This window comes from Saimiri boliviensis, chromosome 1 (genome assembly GCF_048565385.1).
Source record: "Saimiri boliviensis isolate mSaiBol1 chromosome 1, mSaiBol1.pri, whole genome shotgun sequence".
NCBI classification, from domain to species: Eukaryota; Metazoa; Chordata; class Mammalia; order Primates; family Cebidae; genus Saimiri; species Saimiri boliviensis.
In genome coordinates, this window is record NC_133449.1 from 283,986,650 (window position 1) to 284,010,266 (window position 23,617).

Consider the following 23,617-nt stretch of genomic DNA (forward strand, 5'->3'; position numbering starts at 1 on the left):
TTTTTTTGAGATCATAATCCAAAAATTACATTGTGATTTAGCTACAAGTTTTTTTTGTAATGACCTTTGAATTTATAACTCATTAAAACTTTTTGTAGTTTAGATAAAAACAAAAAATTTGAAATTATCGAAATTTAAAAAATGGTGCCTGTCATATTCTACCCCCTACTTTTTTTACCTATCATGCCATGGTCAGCTCTTGTATTTGAAAAGTATTAAAAATGAGAAAGTATTAAAAAATAAAAAATTAAAAGTATTAAAAATTAAAAACAGTACTTAAAAAATGTAAGTATTGTTAATTTCAATACACTTTTGCCAAATCAGTATTTTTTTTGTGAAAAAGCCACAATCTCATCAACAGTGCCTTTAAAAAAATTCAGCAGAAAATATGAACTAGTAACTGATCATGATAAGAAAATAGAACCCAGTAAAAACAAAGTTCTAGGGCAGAGCAACTTCAGTCTTCAGTGTGAAACCATCACAGTCTTTTGGAAGAGGCTTCTCTTTCAAAGCACATTGCTATCCAGAGGTGCTCAAGGCCCAAATAGGAAGATGTGGAAAAAACTCAAGTGACAAAAAAATCCAAATATTTAGTCAAAATGATTCTGAAATAGTTGCTTCCTTCATCCAGGTGTGGCCAATTTAAGAGTTTGAAGAAGATGATAAAATTGTGGGTAAACTCAGGGAAAATTGAGCTACCAACCTCTGGCACACAAAGTCCTCTGTCATAGGAAGATGGAACAAGCATTTTTTCCCTCAGGATTTTTCTGGCCCTGGGTCTAAAATCACATGATTTTTTTGGAACTTGTTAAAAATGTGACCCTTTAATATGAATATGCAGACAGTCTCCCTCAAATGGTTTGGCTGCAGCAGGGGTGTGTCTATCCAGATCTCACAGACTTTCAATGTTTTTTTTTTTCTTTTGAGACATAGTCTCGCTCGGTCCCCAGGCCCCAGGCTGGAGTGCAGAGGCGCGATCTCGGCTCACTGCAACCTCTGCCTCCCGGGTTCAAGCAATTCTCCTGCCTCAGCCTCACGAGGAGCTGGGACTACAGGCGCACGCCACCATGCCCGGCTAATTTTTTTGTATTTTTAGTTGAGATGGGGTTTCACCGTGTGGGCCAGGATGGTCTCAATCTCTTGACCTCATGATCCGCTCGCCTCGGCCTCCCAAAGTGCTGAGATTACAGGCGTGAGCCACCGCACCGTCCCTCAATGATTCTCTTGCTACTTCCCAGACCAAGACCTGGGTCATTCCAGTCATGGACCACATTCGAGGACACTGAACTGCCAGAGATGGATGGCAGCAGACTTCTAAAGGGCACCTCTCTCCCTTTCCACCCCACAAACACACCCACACTGGTTTTTCTGCCTCCCCTGATGTGAAGTGACTTGTGGATAGAGAGTCTATTGACACTTTAGAAAGTGGTGTTGAATGTATGTTCCTAGTAAACTAGCAGGAAGAGCCCAGGACACGGGGAACATTGCAAACACGGAGCCGCATACAGGGAAAGAGAAAGGGTGGATGTCATCTGTTTGATCAAGTTAAACAAACGTCGTTGAGTTGCCTTCAAGAGGAGATTTATTTGGTTTGAAGTATTCTACACACAGGCATAGTCCAGTGAAAATGAACAGATTTATTGAACACGGATGTAGAGTGGAAGTGCTGAAACGCACTCGCTGAAACAATTGAATTTGACACTGCTGGCTTATGACCCTCAAGGTAGATTAGACATTCACAAACAAAAGCACCCAGAACCACCACCAAGACCCGATATCTGCCTGTTTCCACACCCAGTCCTATGCTTAACTACATTTGGGCTCCTAACGACCTTCTCTGTGGAGGCGAAGGGCCAGCTGCATGTCTCTGGGCATAATGGTGACACGCCTGGCATGGATGGCACACAGGTTGGTGTCTTCAAAGAGGCGGACCAGGTAGGCCTCGCTGGCCTCCTGCAGGGCGCCAATGGCCGCGCTCTGGAAGCGCAGGTCCAGGCTGATGAGCTGGGCGATGTCGCGCACCAGGCGCTGGAAGGGCAGCTTGTGCAGGAGCAGCTCCGTGGACTTCTGGTACTTTCTGATTTCGCGCAGCGCCAGGGTGCCAGGCCGGTAGCGGTGAGGCTTCTTGATCCCTCCTGTAGGCGGCCACTTCTTGCCTGGGGCTTTGGTGGCCACGGGCTTCCTGGGGGCCTGCACAGTGGTGGCTTTGCGGGCGGTCTGCTTGGTGCGCGCCATGGTGTGGGGCCTCGGCCTTTCTCCGGTCCTTGGGCTGAGCCTGGTCAACAGCAGGCAGCGGTGGTTTCAGACAGCTGTGATGGTGGGGCTGTGGACGAAATTCAGAAAGCCTGTGAGTTGAGATCCATGGGCAAGGTGCACCCGCACACTTAGCCCCCGAAACCCAGCCCGACTTACCAGCTCGTTGGTCTGCAGGTCAGAGGCCCTACTGCTCAGTCTCCCGGGGGTCCTGGGCTTCCTAGGTCTGCACACCAGCGGTGGTGAGTCTCCCTACTAGGCAGTCTCGCACTGGCTGGAGATCTCTGAGGGCTCAGCTAAGTCCAGCTTCTTATAAGGGCCTCAGATGATTGCGTTAGACCCTCCCAGCTACGTTTCGTTGCACTCATTGCTTTATCAGATTCTCAACCTCATCAGGGCTGTGAAAACTCCATCAAGTCCCCGGGGACTTCCCTCCCAAGGAAAGGAGGAACAAGTCCAGCCTCTCAGAAGGGGCTCAGATGATTGCATTCGACCCTCCCAAGTCCAGCCTCCTATAATTGGCTTAGATGATTGTATTAGACCCACCCACCCAGCTAAGCTTCACCAGACCCTCTACCTCATCAGGGCTGTGAAAACTCAATCTAGTCTGGAGCGTGCCTTGTAGGGGGGATGGTAGGTGCGTGGGTCACCTAAAGTTCTGGGTGCAAAAGAAAATCTGAAAGTTTACATTTGTCAATCATCATGAAAACACTGACAGTGAAAAACCAATTTTAATAAAATCGGCAGTTAGCCAAATTGCATGTCTGCTCCAAGACACCAAGGCATGAGAACATGAGGTTGTATCATTTCTTTGAGAATGAAGTGTAATGATGGGGGTGGGGGATGGGGGGGAAGGGTATATGGAAATTTGAAACGGCCACTTCTCTGTCAGGGATTCTCCTGTGGTATTTTCTCCCCAAAAGTGACACTCACGAAAATCTTCTGGTAGCCTACAGCAGATTTGGCTCTGGATAAGCCAAAGCTTTCCTGAGAAAAGAATCACATGTGACTGTCACAGATGTTCCCTCTCAGCCCCCTGAAGCTCCCTTTCCTTTTTGAAGGTGGATTGGATTCCTGAGCTGAGCTATCCTGCCACTGGCCATGATGGGAATGCCATGAGCTCCTGAGAAGCTAGTTTTGACCTCACTTAGCTGCTGACCGGAGGTCACAGATGAGCTAGGAAAGCATTGAAAATATTTTGTTATTTTAATATTTTTAGGGGTAATTATGGTTTTTTAGGTTCCATAGATAAAATGTATAGTTGTGAATTCTATTCAAATATACTGTTAACAGACTTTTGTGAGAGGTGTAGTTGAAATTAATGCCCAATTCAATGCAGGTATGGCACACAGAACAATAGATTCCATGATATCAGTACTTAGAAAATAAGTTCACATTAGCATTTTAAAATTAGAGCTTATTATTATTTATTTTGTTGTTGAATTTTTAAAAACTGTTTCAATAGCTTTAGGAGTACAGGTTATTTTGGTTCCATAGATGAACCGTGTAGTGTTCATAGTAGTCTGGGATTGGAGTGCACTCATCACCCAATTTGTTTACAGTTTACTCGGCAGACAGTTTCTCCTCTGTCACCCTCTCTCACCCTCCCCACTTCTGAGTCTCTAATGTTTAGTATGTTACACTGCGTGCCTTTGTGGACCCACGGCTTAGCTCTCACTTCTAGGTGAGATCCTGCACTATTTGCTTGTAGATTCCTGGGTTACTTTAAAAAGAATAATGGCCTCCAGCTCCATCCAAGTTCCTGAAATAGACATAATTTCATTGTTAATGGCTGAATTGCAGTGCATGATGTATATGTACCCGTTTTCTTTCCCTTTGTTTTGTTTTGTTTTATTATGATATCAATAGATTTTGGGGAGCAGGTGATGTTTGGTTACATAGATAAGTTAGTTAATGGTCATTTCCAAAATTTTGGTGTATCCATCACCTGAGCAGTGTAGACTGTACCCAATGTGTAGTCTTTTATCCCTCACCCCCTTCCATCTTTCTCCTGGAGTCCACAAGGTCCATTGTGACATTTTTATGTTTTTCTTCTTCATAGCTTAGCTCCCACTTGTAAGTGAGAACATAGGATATTTAGTTTTCCATTTCTGAGTTACTTCACTTAGAATAATGGTCTCCAACTCCATCCAGGTTGCTGTGAATGCCATTATTTCATTGCTGTTTTTGGCTGAGTGGTATCCTATGGTGTGTGTGCATAGTGTATATATATATATAGGTATATATGTATGTGTGTGTGTGTGTATATATATGTGTACATATGTTTGTGCATGTGTGTGTATATACATATATATATGACCAGGAAAACAAAATGTGTGTGTGTGCATATATATATGTATACACATATATTTATATATACATATATATAAATGTGTGTATAAGTATATGTGTACATATATTTGTGCATGTGTGTGTGTGTATATGTATATGTGTACATATATTTGTGCATGTGTGTGTATATACATATATATATATGACCAGGAAAATGAAATGTGTGTGCATATATATATGTATACACATATATTTATATATACATATATATATATAAATGTATGTATATATATATGTGTACATATATTTGTGCATGTATGTGTGTGTGTGTATATATATATATATATATATATATATATATATAACCAGGGAAATGGAATGTATGTATATGTACCATTTATATATACACATATATATGTGTATATATAAATATGTGTATATATAAATATGTGTATATATAAATATATATATATATACACATATATATGTGTATATATAAATATGTGTATATATAAATATATGTACCCATATATATTCACACATATATTTATATATATGTGTATATGTAAATATTTGTGTGTGTATATGTATATATACATATCTATATATATGTGTGTATATATATACATACACACATTTATCTATATATGTGTGTGTGTATATATATATATCTATATATATTTATCTATATCCATACATATACATACATTTGTATATTTTTATATATATATTTATATATATCTATGTATATACACATACACATAGAGTTCACAATTGCAAAAATATATATATACAAAAAATATATATACAAAAATATATATAAATGAATATATATTTATATAATTTATCTATATCTATATATATACACACACACGGTTCACAATTGCAAAAATATATATATCTACACACACACACACACACAAATATATATATAATATTTTCTTTATCCATTCCATTGATGGGCCTTTGGGCTGGTTCCATATTTTTGCAATTGTGAACTGTGTTGCTATAAACATGCACATGGAGTGTCTTTTTCATATAATGACTTACTTTCCTCTGGCAGATACCCAGTAGGGGATTGGTGGATCAAACGGTAGATCTCTTTTTTGATCTTTAAGGAATCTCCACACTCTGTTTCCATTGCGGCTGAGCTGGTTTCCATTTCCACCAGCAGTGTAAAAGTGTCCCCTCTTCCTCACGTTCATGATAACATCTATTATTTTTTGATTTTTAAATTTTGGCCATTCTTTGCAGGAATAAAGTTCCATTGCATTGCAGTTTTGATTTTCATTTCTCTGGTCATTGGTGGTGTCAAACAGTTTTTCATATGTTGTTGACCATTTGTATATCTTCGTTTGATAATTGTCTATTCATAGCTTTTGCCCACTTTTTGATGGGATTTTTTTTTTTCTTGCTGGTTTGTTTGAGTTCCTTGTAGATTCTGAATATTAGTCCTTTATAAGATGCATAGCCTGTGAATATTTTCTCCCACTCTATGGGTTTTCTGTTTACTTTGTTATTATCATTTTTTGCTGTGCAGAAGGTTTTTTAGTTTAATTAAGTTCCATCTATTTATCTTTGTTTTTCTTGCATTTGCTTTTGAATTCTTGGTCATGAAACTCTTTGCTTAAGCTAATGTTTAGAAGAGTTCTTCGGATGTTATCTTCTAGAATTTTCATGGTTTCAGGACTCAAATTTAAGTCTTTGATATCCATCTTAAGTTGGTTTTTTGTATAAGGTGAGAGCTGAGGATCCACTTTCCTCCTTTTACATGTGATTTGCCAATTATCCCGGCACCACCTTGTTGAATAGGGTCTTCTTTTTCTCACTTATGTTTTTGTTTGCTTTGTTGAAGATCGGTTGACTGTAAGTATTCGGCTTTATTTCTGGGTTATCTATTTTGTTTCATCAGTCTGTATGCCTATTTTTTATGCCAGTAACTATAGCCTGTAGAATAATTCGAAGTTAGGTAATGTGATGCCTCCAGATTTCTTTGTGATTAGTCTTACTTTGGCTATACAGGCTCTTTTATAGGTCCATAGGAATTTTAGAATTGTTTTTCCTAGTTCTGTGAAAAATGATGATGGAAATTGATAGAAATTGCAGTGGATTTGTAGATCACTCTTGGCAGTATGGTCGTTTAAAAAAATATTGATTCTACCCATGCATGAGCATGGGAAATTTTTAAATATGTTTTTGTCATCTATGATTTCTTTCATTAGTGTGTTTTGTACTTTTCCTTGTAGAGGTCTTTCACCTCCTTGGAAATATTCCTAAGTATTTTATTTTCTTGCAGCTATTATAAAAGAGGTTGAGTTCTTGATTTAATTCTCAGCTTTGTCACGGTTGGTGTATAGCAGTGCTACTGATTTGTATGCATTGATTTTGTATCCTTAAACTTTACTGAATTGGTTTAACAGATCTAGAAGCATTTCATATGAATCTTTAAGATTTTTTAGGTATACGATTATATTATTGGTCAACAGTGACAGTTTGACTTCCTCTTTAGCAATTCGGATGCCCTTTATTTCTTTCTCTTGTTGATTACTCCGGTTAGGAATTCCAGAACTGTGTTGAATAGGAGTGGTGAGAAAGGGCAACCTTGTCTTCTCGTGCCCCTTTGAAAGGGAAATCCTTCCAGCCTTTGTCCATTTAGTATGACATTGGCTGCGAATTTATCACATGTGGCTCTTATTAGTTTGAGGTATGTTCTTTCAATACCTAGTTTGGCCTTAAGTTTTCTTTTTTTTTGTTTTTCTGTGCCAGGTTTTGGTATCAGAATGATGCTGGTCTAATATTTTGGGATTGTTTCAGTAGGAATGGTACCAGCTCTTTTTTGGGCCTCTGGTAGAATTCAGCTGTAAATCCTCTGGTCCTGGACTTTTTTTTTTTTTGGCTTGTAGGCTATTTATTACTGCCTCAATTTTAGAACTCCTTACTGGTCTATTCTAGGATTTGATATCTTCCTCATTTAGTCTTGGCAGAATGCATGTGTCCAGGAATTTATCCATTTCTTCTGGATTTTCTAGTATGTGCATAGAGGTGTTTATAGTATCCTCTGATGGTTATTTGCATTTCTGTGGGGTCAGTGGTTACATCCCTCTTATTTCTGACTGTGTTTATTTTAATCTTCTTTTTTTCTTCTTCATTAGTCTGGCTAGCAATTTATCTGTTTCATTAATTTTTTTCGAAAACTAGCTCCTGAATTCATTGATTTTTTTAAGGGATTTTGTGTCTATCTCCTTCAGTTGAGCTCTGATCATGGTTATTTATTATCTTCTGCTATCTTTGGTATTTGTTTGCTCTTGGTTCTCTAGTTCTTTTAGTTGTGATTTTTTTTTAAGTTGAGATCTTTCTAACGTTTTGATGTGGGTATTTAGTGCTACAGTTTTCTCTCTTAACACTGCTTTAGCTGCATCCCAGAGATTCTGGTACATTGTGTCTTTGTTCTCATTAGTTTCAAAGAACTTCTTGATTCCTACTTTAATTTCATTATTTACTAGAAAGTCATTCTGGTACACATTGTTCAATTTCCACATAGTTTTATGATTTTGAGTGAATTTCTTAATCTTGAGTTCCAATTTGATTGTGCTATGATTTCAGATCTTTTGCAATTGAAGAGAAGTGTTTTACTTCCAGCTATGCATTCAATTTTAGAGTAACTGCTTTGTGGTGATGAGAAGACTCTATATTCTATTGTTTTTTGGGTGGAGAGTTTTGTAAGTATCTATCAGGTCCACTTGATGCAGAGCTGAGTTCAGCTCCTGAATATGTTTGTTAATTTTTTTGTCTTGATGATCTGGCTAATATTGTCAGTGGGGTGTTAAAATCTCACATATTATTGTATGGGAGTCTATATCTGCATTGTTTTATCATGATTCTTAGCTTCTTTCCATTAGGCTATGACATACTCTTTTAGGTCGGCAAAGTTTGTTTTATCCATATCCTGAAGCCTCCTTTTGTCATTTTAGCAATCTCAGACTCAGCCCATTTCTGAACCCTTGGTGAAGAGGTGATGCAGTCATTTGGAGGAAAATGGGCACTCTGGTTTTTGGAGTTTTAGATTCTTTCTACTAATTCTTTCTCATCTTTGTGGACTTATCTACCTTCAAGCTTTGAAGTAGCTGACCTTCGGATGGGTTTTCTGTTGTTGTTGCTGCTGGTTTTTTTTTTTTTTTTTTTACATTCTGGCCAGTCTTCCTTGGGCTATTGCAGTTTGCTGGGTATCTGCTCCAGACCATAGTCACCTGGGTTTTTCCCATACTTGGAGGTACACTCTCGAAGGTGCAAAACAGCAAAGGTGGCATCCTGCTTCTTCTTCTGAAAGCTTTGTTCCAGGTAGGTTTCTGGCTTGAATGTGCCTATACGATGTGGCTAGAGACCGTGGTTGGGAAAGTCTCATGTAGTCAGGAGGAATGGGATCAGGAACCTGCTTGAAGAAGCAGTCTGAGTGCTTTTAACTAGAGCAGCTGTGCTGTGTTGGGGATCTCATCAGCTCCTGATCCATTACAGCTCTCCAAGGCCCCAGGCCGGACCAGCTGAGATGCCTGAATAGTCATAGTCGTAGCCTGCCGTGTCCCATGGGCACTTAGACTCAGGGAAAAATTAGAACTCTGTCAGCTGTAGAACGCAGGCAGGTGTGGCTGGAGGCCCTGGCTGGGAGGACCTGCCCCCAAGGAGCAGTGGATTGGGGTCCTGGTTAAAGAAGTAGTCTGACCACATTCCGGGAAAGCAGCTGTGCAGTGCTGTGCTGGGGGACCCTTCCTTGTCCTGACCATTTGGACACTCCAAAGCCTGCAGATTGAGTCGATCCAACAGCAGAGATAGCAGCACCCCCCCTTTCCCAGGGTCTCTGAAATGTCTCAGGTAGGCTTCACCTTGTTTCTTGTGGCTGGCTGGAATTCCAAGCCAGTAGGGCTTGTCTTGTGGGATGCCATGAATTGGGGCCTGCAGATGGATGCTGCTCAGACCCCAGGATTTAGCCCCCTCTCTATGGGGACATGTAGACCTCTTGCTTTGCCTGAGCTGCAGATGCCCTGCCAGGGATCCCGAGCCCAGAGTGTAAAGCTCCTAGGTCTCTGTACATGTCTGAGCAGCGGCACTACAGAGACCACACAGCTGTATGTGTTGGGCCCAAGGCTCTGGTGGCACGGGCACATGAGGGAAGCTCTTGATATACAGATTGCAAAGATCCATGGGTGAAATGTGGTTTCCCAGGAGCATACAATCACTCACTGCTCTCCTCGGCTGTGGGTGGTGGTTCCCTTGGCTCTGTGTTGCTCCTGGGTGGGCTCTTGCTCCATCCTGCTTTTCTTCCTTCTCCATGGGTCAGGATGTTTCCCTAATTAGTCCCAATGTGAGTACGTGAATATTTCAGTTGAATATGCTGTATTCACTCACTCCTGTTCCTCTCTGTGAGTGCCACAGACCACAGCTGCTTCCAATTGGCCATCTTGGGGCCCACTCATCAGTTGATGGGCACTTAGGTTTATTTTATATCTTTGTAGTTGGGAATTGTGCTGTGATATAAACATATGTGTTCAGCTTTCTTTGATTTAATGACTTCTTTTTTTAGTACCCAATAGTGGGATTGCTGGATGGAATGGTAGATCTACTTTGAGTTCCTTGTGAAATCTCTTGTTTTCCAGAGATGTTGTGCTGATTTACATTCCACCAGCAATGTCTAAGCATTTCTTTGTCACCACATTTATGCCAACATCTACTGTTTTTTTGACTATTGAATAATGGCCATTCTTGCTGGGGTAAGGTAATATCTCATTGTGGGTTTAATTTGAATTTCCCTGATAATCAGTGATGTGGAGCATTTTTTTTCCTGTTTTTTGGCTATTTTTGTATCTTCTTTGGACAAATATCTATGCAGGTCACTTGCTCACTTTTTAATAGAGTTGTTTGTGTTTTCTTTGTTGATTTGTTTCAGTTTCTTGTAGATTCTGTATTAGTCCTTTGTCAGAGGCAAAATTTGCAAATAGTTCTCCCATTCTGTAGGTTGTTGGTTTACTCTGATGATTTATTTTGCTCTGGACAAGCTTTTTGTTTTTATTAGTTCCCACTAATTTATTTTTGTTTATGTGGCGTTTGGTTTTGGGAGTCTTTGTTATAAGTTGTTTGCTTAGGCCAATGTCTAGAACAGTTTCCCTGGGTTTTCTTCTGGAGTTTTTATGGTTTCAGGACTTGGATTTAAATCTTCAATCCATCTTGAGTAAATTTTTGTATATGGTGAGAGATAGGGATCGAGTTTTCTTCTTCTGCGTGTGGCTATCCAGTGTACCTATTACCATTTATTCAAAAGAGTGTTCTTTCCCCAGTTGATGTTTCTGTATGCTCTCTCGAAATCAGCTGGCTTTATTTTTGTTTTCTCTATTCTGTTTCATTGGCCTGTGGGTCTACTTTTATGCCACTACAACACCCTTTAGTTTACTATAGCCTTTCGGAATAATTTGATGTCGGGTAATAGGATACCTCCAGATTTTTTTTTTTTCCCCTTTGCATGGCTTTGGCTATTTGAGCTTTTTTTTTTTTTTTTTTGGTTCCATATGCACTTTAGATTTTTTCTCCTAACTCTGCATAACATGATGTTGGTAATTGGGAAGAAATTGCATTGAATGTGCAGCTTCTTTTGGGGAGTATAGTTTTTTTTAATGACACTGATTTTTCTAATCTGTGGGCATGGAACGCATTCCTATTTGTTTCTACCATCTATTTCTTTTGGCAGTGCTCTGTAGTTCTTCTTGTTGGGATCTTTCATCTTCTTTGTTAAGTATATTCACATAGACATATGTAACTAGTCTAAAAGGGATTGAGTTCCTGATTTAATTCTCATCTGGGTTGTTGTTGGTGTGTAGCGGTGCTATTGATTGTGCATATGGCTTTTGTAACCTGAGATTTTACTGAATTTACCTATAATGTCCCTGAGAGGTATACTGTCAGATGTCTGTCCAACAGAGATAGTCTGACTTGCTCTTTTCCAATGTTAATACCTTTTATTTCTTCCTGTTGTCTGATTGCCCTAGCTAAGACTTCTGTGCTCAACTTATAGAAAAATTTTAGTTTTATGCAAAATTGGGCAAAAAGTAGAGAGTTCTCCTAAATCCTTTCTCCCGTATATGCACAGCCTCCCTCTAGTATCAACTTTCTATCCCAGATTGTGTGTGAGTTACAATCATTGAACCTACATTGACCTATTATTATCACTCAAAGTCTGTAGCTTACAATAGGGTTCACTATGGGTTTTTTTTTTTTTTTTTTTTTTTGAGACAGAGTCTTGCTCCATTGCCAGGCCGCTAGGCTGGAGTGCAGTGGCATGATCTCGGCTCACTGCAACCTCTGCCTCCTGGGTTCAAGCAATTCTCCTGCCTCAGCCTCCCAAGTAGCTGGGACTATAGGCACACACCACCAGGTCCAGCTAATTTTTGTGTTTTTAATGGAGACAGGGTTTCACCATGTTGTCCAGGATGGTCTCAATCTCTTGACTTCATGATCCACTGGCCTCAGGCTCCCAAAGTGCTAGGATTACAGGCATGAGCCATCGCACCTGACCAGGGTTCACTATGTTTTTATTGTACATTCTGTAGGTTTGGACAGGTGCATCATGACAGGCATCCACCACGATAGTGCCTATGAAATAGTTTCACTTCTCTAGAAATGTTTTGACTCTAGCCTCTCTATTCTTTCTCTCAACACCAACCCCTTCCAACCGTGGATCTTTGTGTTTATTTATTAGTAAATCTTTCAATTGATGTTTCAAATTGTATATACTTATTATGTACAACAGGATATATTATATACATTGTAAAATGTCAAATCTAGCTTATTTTATGTAGTTATCATAATTTTGTTAAGAACACTTCACGTTCACCCTTAGCATTTTTCAAGAGTTTGATATATTGTTAGGTAGAGTCACCATGGTGTAAGATAGATTATATCTCTTGAACTTATTCCTCCCATGTGAATGAAATTGTGTATATTTTGAGTATATTTTGGTATCTCATCAAATACCCACCCCTGCCACTACAGTCCATGACAACTGCCTTTCTACTTCTGTGAGATCAACTTTTTTAGATTTCTCATATGATTGAGATCAAGTAGTGTTTGTCCTTCTATGCCTTGTTTATTTCACATAGCATACTGACTTCCAGGTTCATCCAGGTGTCTTTATTTTTTAAGGCTGGATAGTATTCCATTGTGTACTTATATCGCAATCTGTTTAGCCAATCACCTATATTTGGACATTTACATTGATTTTTTTATCTTAGCTATTGTACATAGTGCTGCAATAGACATGAGGGTACAGATATCTCCTCAGTATACTAATTTTATTTCTTGTGGATATATACTTAGCAGTGTGGCATTGGTGGAACATATCGCAGCTCTAGTCTTAGTTTTGGAGGAAGCGCTGCAGTGTTTTCTATAGTGGTTGTGCTAATTGACATTCTCACCAACAGTGCAAGGGGTTTCCCTTTTCTTCATATCGTCATCTACAATTGTTATCCTTTGACTCTTTGATAACAGCTATTCTGATAGGTGTGAGGGAGTATTTTATTTTAGTTTTAATTTGCATTTCTATGATGTGTCACTAATCACACGTGCAGTTAGGTAAAAGTGCACAGATGTTTTAGAGAAAAATCTGCATCATTACTGAGAAACGAAACATCTGAAAATACAGAATGGCAGAATGAATGTTATTCATTTTATAGCTTAGTGGTTTTGATAAATATTTCTAATTGCAGAATTTTTCATTCAGATACTTCCTCGAATGCCCAGTGTGTGAAACAGAGTTAAACAGCGTTGCACTGGTTGATAAGGGGAAAACTGGAGTCTGTAAACCAACATTGTAAGGATTTTTATGCCTTCCTACTTCATTAACCCATGTCCTTTCATCTACCACCAAAACTACCCTCCGAAATAATTTTAAAAACGTGAGAATGGAGGTTCTATGAGACACTGATGTCAAAGCGCTGCTGTGTCCAGATGCTCTTGAGGGACTATGTTAACTTCTCTGCCACGGTTCACAAGGGGCGTGGTTTCAAAGGCAAAGGAGTGGCCATTTCAGGTTTCCATATTCCCCTTCCCGGTTCACTTCATCCTCATGGGATCTGATGAAGACCTCATGATCTCAAGGGCCGGTGTCTTTCCGCAGACATGTAAGCTGTCGAATGTGCAACTTCAAGTAACTATTTCCGTGATGTAAACAAAATATAAACTTTCAGAATCCATTTGGCACCCAAAATGTTAAGGGACACCTCTTATTTACCATCCCTCCCACGATGCACAATCCAGAGGTCTGTCCCACCCTTGGGTAGGAAGAACCCAGGGACTTCATGGGCGTTCACAGCCCTGATTAGGTTCTGCATCTGCTGAAGCACAGGATGCAGTGGAAGATAGCTGGGTGGGTCTAATCCAATCATCCAAGCCTCCTACAAAAGACTGAATTTGGCTGAGAGCACACAGATCTCCAGTCAGAGCAAGACGGTCTAGGAGAAAGATTCTCCACTGCTCTGTGTAGACCTAGGAATCTCAAGGCCACTCAAGGAGACTGAATACAGGAACCTGGGACCCTCTGATCAGTGAGGTGGTGAGTCTGGGGCTGCGTGCGAAGGGGTTAGTGTGTGGGAGCCTCCTCTGCATGGATCCCAAAACACAGGCTCTCGGAATCCTGCCCACAGCCCGATCTCCACTGCCGTCTGGTACCAGCGCTGCCTCCAGTTCACCAGGCTCAGCCCAAGGACAAGGGACAGGCCACAGCCCCACACCATGGCTGGCACCAAGCAGACCGCCCGCAAAGCCACTGCCTGGCGGGCTCCCAAGAAGACCCTGGCCTCCAACGTCGTCGGTAAGAGGGTACTGACTACAGCAGGGATCAGGAAGCCTCACCGCCGCAGACCTGGCACCCTGGCACTGCGTAAAACCGGAAAGTCTCAGAAGTCCATGCCGCTGCTCCTGCGCAAGCTGCCGTTCCCGCACCTGGTGCGCGAGATCGTCCAGATCGTCAGGCCCAACCTGCGCTTCCAGAGAGTGGCCACCCGCGAATTCAGGGGAGCAGGGAGGCCCACTGGGTGCGCCTCTTTCAACACACCAAACCGTGTGCCATCCATGCCAGGCGTGTCATAATTATGCCCAGAGACACGCAGCTGGCCCGCCGCCTCCGCGGAGAGGGTGCGGAAGTTCCCATTCTACTGGGAAACGCCCCACTATGGAAGGCTTCGCATCCGTTTGATTGTGTTTCTGCTCTTCCTTGCATTTATCGTAGATCTGCTATTAGCGGTTCTCTTCAGTTTTGGTTCTGTTCCCCTCACCGGGTCCTAAGGTAGCCCTGTATATCATCGGGAGTAACAAGAGAGGCAAAAGTCACAGGTGTGATTGTGTTTCTGTTTTCTTTTTCTAAATTTTCAATCTACATTGAGAGTCTAATGCATTCACGTCAACTGGGAATTTCTCACTGAACGCCTTTTAGCAGTTCAAATCAAGAACAGTTGAGAAAAATTTGTTCATTAATATGATTGAAAACAAATAAATTTCTTATTGGTGGCAAGTAGATAACGTCGCCCGCGTTTGATCAAACAGCAGATGGGATCCACACTTGGACTTTTCCTATGTGCAGTCCGTGTTCTCACACTGCCTATCTCCTGGGCTGTTCCGGCTAGTTTCTATGAACATACATCACACCCTACTTTCTCAATGTGGATAGATTTCCATATACAAGTCATTTCACATGATGGGAGGCAAAAACCAGTGTGTGTGTGTTTGTGGGTGGGAAAGGGAGAGAGGCACCCGTTAGAAGTCCCATGCAGACCATCACCGGCAGCTGGGTGTCCTAGAACGTGGTCACAGCTGTGGCCATGACTAGAATGACAAAGGTCTGGTTGGGGAGGTGGTAGGAGAGGCCGTGGATGTGTGAGACGCAGGGAGACATGCCCACTACGGCCCAAACATTGGAGAGAGGCCTTTCTCAGGGGGCAGACCAATGGCCATTTCCCAAACACCTACTAAAAAAAGTCTTCCTCTGGGCCCCAGTCTAGAAAGGCCTGCTCTTAGAGGAGGAAGGACTGGTTCCAGTTTTTCTATGACAGGACCCTCTGTAGTCCGGAGCTTCAGTATCTCAGCCCATCCTAGACCTACTCATGACTTAATGTCTTTCTTACATCTTACACTGGTCAAACCCAGATGAAAGCAGCAGCCGGGTTAATAATCCCATCCAATCATATTTTTATCTCAGACCGGGCACAATGGCTTATTCCTATGATCAGATCGTTTTGGGAGGCCAGTGTGGGCAGATTGCTTGACTCAGGAGTTCCAGACCAGCCTGGGCAACATAACGAAACCTCCTCTCTACAATTAAAGTGAGGAAAAAAAAAAAAAAGAGCTAAACAGCACCTGCTGTTTCAGCTACTCCAGAGGCTGGGAAAGCAGGATCTCTTGAGCGTTGGAAGTGGAGATGACAGGGAGCCAAGAGGAAGCCAAAGGCCTCCTGCCTGGCTGGCACAGTGACGCCCTGGCTCAAGAAAATATCAATTATCATCCTGGATGTCTGAGGTCCATGCATGAGCAGGTGTTGTTCTAGGGCTTCCTAGTTGGAAGAAGAAAGCTTCTTCTTCCAGCTTCAAGGGCCTTGGGTCATCCTGTGCATAGGGAGCTGTTTTCAGAAAGAAAAAAGAAACCCTTTTAAGAGACTATGGTGGATTCACACTGAATCCTGAAGTTGCTATAACTTAGGCTTTTTGCTCACACATGATTTTAAAGAGCAACAACAAAGTCTTCCCTTACAATACTCTACCCTGAAGGCCGCGAGCTCTCTAAGAGTGCTGGAGTATTAGCCGCTGTAAACAGTTAATTCTTTTCCATAACCTTTCCTGGGGAATCAAGCAACTCTTCCAGCTTGTAAAAATAAAAATGAAATTAACAACCTTCTTCTCTAAAATGACTCTTTTTACTTTCCTACTAAGACTGTTTCATGTCAGGGAGTGATGTTTGATGATATTCAAATGGTAACACACTCTAGAAGCTGCATAGAAAACTAAGAGACATGCAGACCCCGGATACCCTGTCTAAGCCCTGCACTCCTTCCCATCCCTTCACCTCCGAGGAATTAGCCCCAGTGTAAACTCAGTTTATGGCTGAAGTAACATATTTATGTCTGTTTTGTGCCTTCTCTAATACGGAAACAGATATGATAACAATATATTTTCATATTAGATAACATTCAACTGTTACTTTATTTTCCAAATTATTCTATAAGAATACAAATGTTTAAAAAAAATTCCCTCTCAGTGTAGGATTTGACCATTAAATATTTTGTGTGATTCAACCTTATTCGTGATTATACTGACAACAACCAACACCACCAAGAGTCAAAATCGTAATGAGAGAAAATATTGGCAAACCCTACATCCAACAAGGAATTAATTACCTACTGTCCAAAATATACTAGGAACTCAAAGGACTCGAAACCAAGAAACAATACAACTTAAAAACTGGGCAAAGGAACTAAATAATAGACATTTCTGAAGAGAAGACATGAAAGTGGCCTGCAAGTATATACCCATATATACTTGCTGTTACTCGTTTTATATATATATATTTATCTATTTAGATTTATATATTTATTTATATAAATACATATTTTTATATCTTTTACATATATTTATGTTTATATAGTTACATATAAATATAAATTTATATATTCTCAACATATATATTATATATGTCTAGATACATCTATACATGTATTTATGTATTTATGTATTTTTGTAAAATACATTTATTTATATAGTGTTATATATATATTTATACATTTTATAAATAAAAATGTACATATAAATTTTAATTCCTATATATTTATATATTTGTTCAACATATACACATATATATAGTCAACATCACCAAGCTTCAGAGAAATGCAAATAAAAACTAAAAGAAGATATCACCTCACACTCATTAGAGTAGCTATGGGCAAAAGAGAATACTATGCAGCCTTAAAGAAGGAAATCTTGTCATTTGTGACACATGGGTGCACCTAGGAGAACATCATGCTAATTGAAATAAGTCAGGGATAGGTAGAATCACAAATACCACATAATCTCAACGATATGTGGAATCCCACAAAGTTAATCAGACAGATGTAAAAGAGAAGAGAGGTGGTTGTCTAGGGCTGTAGTGGCTGGGGGAACTCGAGGAGACGTTGGTCAAAATACACAACATTTCAGATACATAGCAGGAATAAGCTCAAGAATTACTGTACAATATGGTGACGATAGTTAATAGATCATATTCTTGAAAAATGCTATTAACGTGGATGTGGGGTGTTCCTACCCAGGAATGCATATGTGAGCTAATGGAAGTCAATTACCTAGATTTAGACATTAGACCATCTGTACATACTTTAAAACAGCATTTTGTTCATAAGAAATATATACAATGAGATGTGTCCATTTCAAACATGAATAAATAAATCAATTGTTGAGTGGTTGCAAAGGACGCAGGGTGACGGAGAAGTGCAGAGGCTGGACATACTACATTTGTAGTGAAGTGAAACTAGTCCATAGTATACAATAACAGTCGATACCTGTCATTATTCCTTTGCTAGAGTTCATGGAATGTACACCACCAAGGTGAATCCTGGGGAGAGCGACGGTCCTGGAGTCGGAGTGATGTGTCATTGTAGGTTGAATGGTTGTAGCCAACGTACCACTCTGGGGCAGCAAGCTGATAGTGAAGGGGGCTATGCATCTGTGGGGGGAGAGGATATTGAGGACCTCTGTTCCCTCTGCCCAATTTTGACATGAACCTAAAGATTTTTTAGAAAATCAGCTCTATTTTTAAAAGAGGAGTGTGAACTCTTTTGTGAGTATTGATTATCCTGCAAATTCCTGTTCGGTATGTGGTACATACATTGCATGTACTGGCATTAAATTCCTAAAGCAAGTATCAGAGAAGCTGTTAACAGTGTACCGAAATAGGGGCCCTTGGTTTGTGCGTTATTTGCTTGTTTTGCATTGCTCTGCTTTGCTTTTTCTCATCAAGCCAGTAGCATGAAGGTCGCCGCTGAGATCTTGGTTCAGCAACGCGGTGAACCCAAGGCCTTCTCTGGGCTTCATGGCAAATGGAAGGAAGGCTCAGCCCCGCATCAAAGTTAAAAAGGAGCCGGGGTGGGGGGGAGGGTGGTCTCAGTGACAGGCACATATGACCATTTCATCAAATAGCCCCGGCTTCCCCTGAAGGCTACCTGCCGATTTCCATGAATGTCACTTTGGGAGAGAAAAATACCCGGGGAGCATCCCTGATGGAGAAGTGACCATTTCAGTTTTCCATCTTCCTCTGCTGGTAAGTCTGGGGCTGGGCTGGAAAAGGCTGAGTGTGCGGGAGAGGCTTCTGCATGGATCTCACACACAGGCTCCCTCAATCCTGTCCACAGCCCCACCGCCCTCACTCTCTGATGCCAGCGCCTCCTGCAGGGGGCAAGGCTCAGCTCAAGGAGAGGAGAGTGGCCATCGCCCAGCACCAGCACCATAGGGCACAACAAACAGACTGCCCTCAAAGCTACTGCCTGGCAGGCCCCCAGGAAGACTCTGGCTACGAAAGCTGCTGGCAAGAGGCACCCCCTAGAGGAGGGATCAAGAAGCCCCGCCGCTACAGGCCTGGCACTCAGGGGCTGCCCGGAATAAGAAAGTACCAGAAGTCCACGCAGCTGCTCCCGTGCAAGCTGTCCTTCCAGCACCTGATGCGCAAGATCCCCAGGCCCTCAGCCTGGACCTGCGCCTCCAGAGTGTGGCCTTGGCACCCTGCAGGAGGCCAGGGAGGACTACTGTACCTGGTGCATCTCTCTAAAGACACCAACCTGTGTCCCATGCATGCCAGAAGCGTCCCTGTTATGCCCAGAGACACGTAGCTGGCCCGCCACTTCCACAGAGACGGTGCTTAAGAGTCCGTGCTCCTGGGAAACCTTGCACTGTAGATGGGTTTCTTGTGTTCTGTTGTGTTTTTCCTCTTCTCTCTGTTAATGATAAATACGATATTAGAAGTTTTGGTCAGTGTTGGTAGCATTTCCAGCACAGGATCAAAAAGTAGCTAAACTACGATTGGGAGTAGAACCAGAAGCAGAAATCACAGGCAGGGACTGTGTTTCTATTTTGTTTCGTTTGTAAACTTTCTATCTACATCGAGGGTCTAATGCATTAGTGGAAAAGTCTCAGTGAACAGGTTTCAGCATTTCAAATCAAGAACACTTGTGGAAGAAAAAAATGTGTTCCTTAATATTATGGAAAACCAAATAGACGGATAGGTGCCAAATAGATCATGTCTCCTGCATTTGCTCAAACAGTAGATGGATCCACACTTTGGCTTTTTCGATGTGCAGCTCCGTGTTTGCAAAGTCCCCTATCTCCGGGGCTGTTCCTGCTAGTTTGCTATGAATACATTGATCTCCACTTTCTGAAATGGGAAAATATTCTTTATCCACAAGTCGCTTCACATTACAGGAGGCAGAAAAATCAGTGTGGGTGTGTTTGTGGGTGGAAAGGGAGAGAGGCAGCCTTTAGGAGCCCAATGCCATCCATCACCAGCAGTTCAGTGTCCTACAACGTGGCCATAGCCATGGCTGGGATGATCCAGGTCTTGTTCCGGGAGCTGGCAGGAGAAGCCCTGGATGTGTGAGAGATGTGGGGAGACCCGCCCCTGCTGCAGCCCAACCGTTGGAAGGAGGCCTTTCACAGGGAACAGCCCAGATCCCACTTCCCCAACACTGAATTTAAAAAATAAAATAAAATAAACTCATCTTCCTCCAGGTCCCAGCCCAGATAGAAAGGCCTGATCTTAAAGGAGAAAGTACTGGTTCCAGTCTTTCTATGACAGGACCCTCTTTAGGCTGGAGCTTCAGTATCTCAGTCCACCCTGGACTTATCCATGATTTAACATCTTTCTTACATCTTACATTGGTTACACCCAGACAAAGGCAGCAGCCTGTCTGAGCATCACTTTCAATCATATTTGTATCTCAGACCGTGCACAGTGGCTCATTCCTGTTATCCCAGCAATTTGGGCGGCCGAGGCTGGTGGTTCCCATGAACTCAGGACTTCCAGACCTCCTGTCTTTAATTTAAAAAAACAAAAATTATCTGGGCATGGTCGCTAGTGCCTGCTGTATCACCTACTCACTCTAAAGACTGATGGAGGAGAATCGCTTGCACTCCAGAGGTGAAGGTTGCAGTGAGCAGAGATGGCACCACTGCCCTCACACCTGGCCAACAGGATGAGAACCTGTCTCAAAAATGGTAACAATCATCATCATATTTGGAGCTCTGAGGTCCATGCATGTGCAGGCGTTGTTCTGGGCTTTCTGGCTGGAACAAGATAGGTGCGTGAGCCTGGAGCACTCTGTGAATGGGGATTTGTTTTTACAAAGAAAAAAGAAACTTTTTTAAGAGACTGTGATGAAATCAAATTGAATTCTAAAGTTTCTATGATCTAGGATGTTTTTGCTCCTGTATGACTTTTAGGACATAAAACACAGTCTCCCTTTACAATACTTTTTCCTGAAGGCCCTGGCTTTCTAAGAGCATTAGAATAGTTGTCCTTGTAAACATTTACACTTTTCATAATGTTCCCAGGGGAAGCAACCAATTGTCTTCAAGCTTGGAAAAACAGAAATTGAATTAAAAACCAGAGTTTCCTCTAAAATGATTTTTTTCACATTACTGCCAAAATCGTTTCGTGTCAGGGAGTGATCTTTATAATGTTAGAATGGTAACACACTCCAGGAGCCTCATGGAAAACTAAACAGAGAAACATGGACCCCAGAAACCTTGTCTAATCTTTGCATTCATTTCCATGCCTTCACCTCCAAAACACTGGTCCCAATGTAACCTATGTTTATGCCTAAAATAACATGTTGATCTCTGTTCTGTCCTTCTCTAAAACAGAAATGCACATAACAATAATTAAGTTTTATACTAGAACATATTCTATTTTTACTATATTTTTCAAATTATTACGTAGGAAATACAGAGGTGAAAAATAAAATTTTCTCTCACTGTAGGATTTGACCATTAACTATTTTGTGTAATTGAACCCTATTTGTCATTATACAGACAGGTAATTCAGCAAATATCCTGAAAGTAAAATAAACTGTAACAAATGTATATCGACAGTAACTGGAGTTCCAGTTTTCAGGGTGGCCCACAAAAAACATTCCATGTCATTACTCTGTCTTAACAATCAGTTAAAGCATGAAATAGTGAAGAACCAAATCTCTTTGACATGTGTCTGAGTGGTACCGTCACAGGGGAAACCGTAGAGAAAATTTTAAAAATTCGTGCTTTCCTCACTTTAAAGTGTACTATCAAGCTGTAGGAACAAAACTAGGATAACAATGCCATAAAAACAGAAATCAAAGCTGATGGGACAGAGCAGAGAGCCCAGAAATCCTCCAACTTGAGGAGATGTTGGTCAAAATACACAACATTTCAGTGACATAGGGGGAGTAAGCTCAGGAATTATTGTACAACAATAATTGTGCAATAATGGTGACTATACTTAACAATGGATTGTCTTCTTGAAAAATGCTATTAACATGGACGTGGAGTGTTGTCATCACAGTAATATATATGTGAGGTAATGGATGTCATGGACACAGTTCATTTGTACAGACGTGAAGCTAGTCCATAGGGTACAATAACGGTGGATGCATGTAATTATGCCTTTGCTCAAGTCCGTGAAATAGACAACACCCAAGTGAATCCTAAGGAGAGCTGTGGTCTTGGAGTCAGGATGACATGTCAATGTAAGCTAATTGATTGTAGCTCAAGGTCCCAATCTAGGGCAGAAAGCTGATAGTGAAGGGGCCTGTGCATATGCTGTAGGAGAGTATATCCCTAATCTCTGTTCCTTTGGCGCAATTTTGGTGTGAACCTAAAGGTTTTCTGCGAAATGAGATCTATTTTGAAACAGGAATGTAAACTTATTTTGTGAGTAGAGATTATCCTGGAATTTCCTGTTCTGTGTATGGTATGTGCATCCATGCATGGGTATAAAACTTCTACTCTTTTTCATTGTAATGACTTCCTTGATGGTCATGAAATGTAAACGTTCAGAATTTCTTTGGCACCCAGAATTTTACCTAACTCGCACCTCCCATCCTTCCCATGATGCACACTCCAGAGGTTCGTCCCTCCCTTGGGTGTGTGCGGAACCCGGGGACTTGATTGGCTTTTCATAGCCCTGATGAAGCAGTGAGTACAATGGAAGGTATCTGGGTGGGGCTAATGCAATCATCGGAACACCTTAAAAGAGGCCGGACTTCACTGAGACCACAGAGATCTCCACTCAGAAAGAGAGAGCCTAGGAGGGAGACTCACCACCGCTGGTGTGCAGACCTAGGAAGCCCAGGACCCCCGCGAGACTGAGCAGTAGGGCCTCTGACCTGCAGACCAATGAGCTGGTAAGTCGGGCTGGGTTTCGGGGGCTAAGTGTGCGGGAGCGCCTTGCCCATGGATCTCAACTCACGAGCTTTCTGAATTTCGTCCACAGCCCCACCATCACAGCTGTCTGAAACCACCGCTGCCTGCTGTTGACCAGGCTCAGCCCAAGGACCGGAGAAAGGCCGAGGCCCCACACCATGGCGCGCACCAAGCAGACCGCCCGCAAAGCCACCACTGTGCAGGCCCCCAGGAAGCCCGTGGCCACCAAAGCCCCAGGCAAGAAGTGGCTGCCTATAGGAGGGATCAAGAAGCCTCACCGCTACCGGCCTGGCACCCTGGCGCTGCGCGAAATCAGAAAGTACCAGAAGTCCACGGAGCTGCTCCTGCACAAGCTGCCCTTCCAGCGCCTGGTGCGCGAGGTCACCCAGCTCATCAGCCTCGACCTGCGCTTCCAGAGCGCGGCCATTGGCGCCCTGCAGGAGGCCAGCGAGGCCTACCTGGTCCGCCTCTTTGAAGACACCAACCTGTGTGCCATCCATGCCAGGCGTGTCACCATTATGCCCAGAGACATGCAGCTGGCCCTTCGCCTCCACAGAGAAGGTCGTTAGGAGCCCAAATGTAGTTAAGCGTAGGACTGGGTGTGG

The 23,617-nt window shown here is 42.0% G+C and overlaps 2 protein-coding genes across 2 annotated transcripts; one reads left to right on the plus strand and one right to left on the minus strand.

Moving 5' to 3' along the window:
• Positions 1 to 1,824: 1,824 nt before the first annotated feature.
• On the minus strand, positions 1,825 to 2,235 carry LOC120364962 (histone H3.Y). Its single transcript, XM_039471917.2, has one exon. The coding sequence runs from the start codon at positions 2,233 to 2,235 to the stop codon at positions 1,825 to 1,827; it is 411 nt and encodes a 136-aa protein (XP_039327851.2).
• A 20,935-nt stretch (positions 2,236 to 23,170) lies between these two features.
• LOC120364586 (histone H3.Y-like) lies at positions 23,171 to 23,581 on the plus strand. The gene has a single exon (XM_039470486.1). The coding sequence runs from the start codon at positions 23,171 to 23,173 to the stop codon at positions 23,579 to 23,581; it is 411 nt and encodes a 136-aa protein (XP_039326420.1).
• The last annotated feature ends 36 nt before the right edge of the window (positions 23,582 to 23,617 follow it).

Excerpts from the sequence above, each read along its gene's own strand:
- LOC120364962 (XM_039471917.2), bottom strand. The coding sequence starts at position 2,235 with ATGGCGCGCACCAAGCAGACCGCCCGCAAAGCCACCACTGTGCAGGCC.
- LOC120364586 (XM_039470486.1), top strand. The coding sequence starts at position 23,171 with ATGGCGCGCACCAAGCAGACCGCCCGCAAAGCCACCACTGTGCAGGCC.